Source organism: Nicotiana tomentosiformis, chromosome 2 (assembly GCF_000390325.3).
Source record: "Nicotiana tomentosiformis chromosome 2, ASM39032v3, whole genome shotgun sequence".
Classification (NCBI taxonomy): Eukaryota; Viridiplantae; Streptophyta; class Magnoliopsida; order Solanales; family Solanaceae; genus Nicotiana; species Nicotiana tomentosiformis.
Window position 1 is genome coordinate 114,148,691 of NC_090813.1, and position 1,983 is coordinate 114,150,673.

At 46.2% G+C, this 1,983-nt stretch overlaps 1 protein-coding gene across 1 annotated transcript; it reads left to right on the forward strand.

Annotated features, from left to right (window-relative positions):
* The first annotated feature begins 390 nt into the window (after positions 1–390).
* Positions 391–1,270, forward strand: LOC138905430 (uncharacterized). The gene is made up of 3 exons (XM_070193955.1): positions 391–743; positions 869–974; positions 1,175–1,270. Exons 1-3 carry the CDS (start codon positions 391–393, stop codon positions 1,268–1,270), a joined length of 555 nt encoding a protein of 184 aa, XP_070050056.1.
* Positions 1,271–1,983: the final 713 nt, after the last annotated feature.

Here is a 1,983-nt window from a genome sequence, read left to right on the forward strand (position 1 = left end):
TTCCGTCCATTTGTAGAGGGTTTCTTGTATATTGGAGTACCTATGACTAGATTGACCCAAAAGGGTGGTCCGTTCAGGTAGACCGAGGAGTGTGAGAAGAGCTTTCAAAAGCTCAAGACTGCTTTGACGACAACCCCAGTGTTGGTATTTCCTACAGGTTTGGGGTCCTATACGGTGTATTGTGATACGCCGTGCATTGGTCTCGGCACGGTGTTGATGCAGGATGGTAGGGTGATTACCTACGCATCTAGATAGCTCAAGGTGCATGAGAAGAACTATCATGTCCACGACCTCGAGCTAGCAGCTATTGTCCATACCTTGAAGATCTGGCGGCACTATTTGTATGGTGTCCCTTATGAGGTCTACACTGATCGCCGAAGTCTACAATATATGTTTAAACAAAAGGATCTTAACTTTTGGCAACGGAGGTGGTTGGAGTTGCTTAAGGATTATGATATCACCATTCTATATCATCCCGGGAAGGTCAGTGTGGTGGCTGGTGCCTTGAGTCGCAAGGCAGAGAGTTTGAGCAACTTGGTATATCTACCGGTAGTAGAGAGGCCTTTAGCCTTGGATGTTCAGGTCTTGGCCAACCAGTTTTTCAGATTGGATATTTTCGAGCCGAGCAAATTTTTGTCTTGTATGGTTTCTCAGTCTTCTCTTTATGATCGTATCAGAGAGCGTCACTATGATGACCCTCATTTACTTGTCCTTAAGGACACGGTTCAGCACAGTGATGCCAAGTAAGTCACTATTGGAGATGACGTTGTATTATGGATGAAGGGCAGGCTATGTATGCCCAATGTAGATGGTTTATGTGAATTGATTCTCCAGGAGGCTCACAGTCCGTGGTACTCCATTCATCCAGGTGCCACGAAGATGTATCAGGACTTAAGGCAACACTATTGCTAGAAGCGGATGAAGAAAGCCATAGTGGAGGATGCAGCTCTGTGCCTAAATTGTCAGCAGGTGAAGTAAGTATGAGCATCAGCGACCAGGTGGACTGCTTCAGAAGCTAGAGATTCTGGAGTGGAAATAGGAGCGTATCACTATGGATTTCGTTATTGGACTTCCACGGACTCAGAGTAAGTTTGATGCAGTTTGGGTGATTGTGGATAGATTGACCAAGTCAGCTTATTTCATTCCTGTGGTTACTACTTACTCTTCGGAGCAGCTGGCTCAGGTTTACATTCGCGAGATTCTCAGGCTTCATGACGTGCTGGTATCTATCATTTCTGATCAGGGTACACAATCTGCATTGCGCTTCTAGAGAGCCGTACAGCATGAGTTAGGTACTCGGGTGGAGTTGAGTACAACATTTTAACCTTAGACGGACGGACAGTCCGAGCGCACTATTCAGATATTTGAGGATATGCTCCGTGTGTGTGTGATGGATTTTGGGGGTTCTTGGGATCAGTTCTTGCCACCTGCAGAGTTTGCCTACAACAACAGTTATTAGTCGAGCATTCATATGGCCCTGTATGAGGCTTTGTATGATAGACAATGTCGGTCTCCAGTGGGTTGGTTTGAGCCGGGTGAGGCTAGGCTATTGGGTATAGATCTGGTTCAGGATGCTTTGGAAAAGATTAAATTGATTAAGGATCGACTTCGTACAGCCCAATCCAGGTAGAAGAGTTATGTAGATCAGAAGGTTCACGATGTTGCATTCATGGTTGGGGAGCGGGTCTTGCTCCGGATTTCGTCCATAAAGGTTGTTATGAGGTTCGAGAGGAAGGGAAAGTTGAGCCCTAGATATATCGGGTCTTTTGAGGAACGGTGATTCATCTCATGTGTTAGACTTCAGCTCCATCCAGTTGGAAAATGATCTATCTTATGTCGAGGAGCCGATGGCCATTTTGGATAGGCAGGTTTGAAGGTTGAGGTCGAAGAACACCACTTCAATAAAGGTTCAGTGGAGGGGTCATCAGGTCGAGGAGGCGACTTGGGAGACCGAGCATGATGTGCGCAGTCGTTATCCTTATC

Bases quoted from the DNA above. Each gene is read 5' to 3' on its own strand.
- LOC138905430 (XM_070193955.1), top strand. From the start codon at position 391: ATGTTTAAACAAAAGGATCTTAACTTTTGGCAACGGAGGTGGTTGGAG. The intron at 744-868 runs GTAAGTCACTAT...CCATTCATCCAG, and splicing joins GTTCAGCACAGTGATGCCAA to GTGCCACGAAGATGTATCAG. The intron at 975-1,174 runs GTAAGTATGAGC...TCTTCGGAGCAG, and splicing joins CTAAATTGTCAGCAGGTGAA to CTGGCTCAGGTTTACATTCG.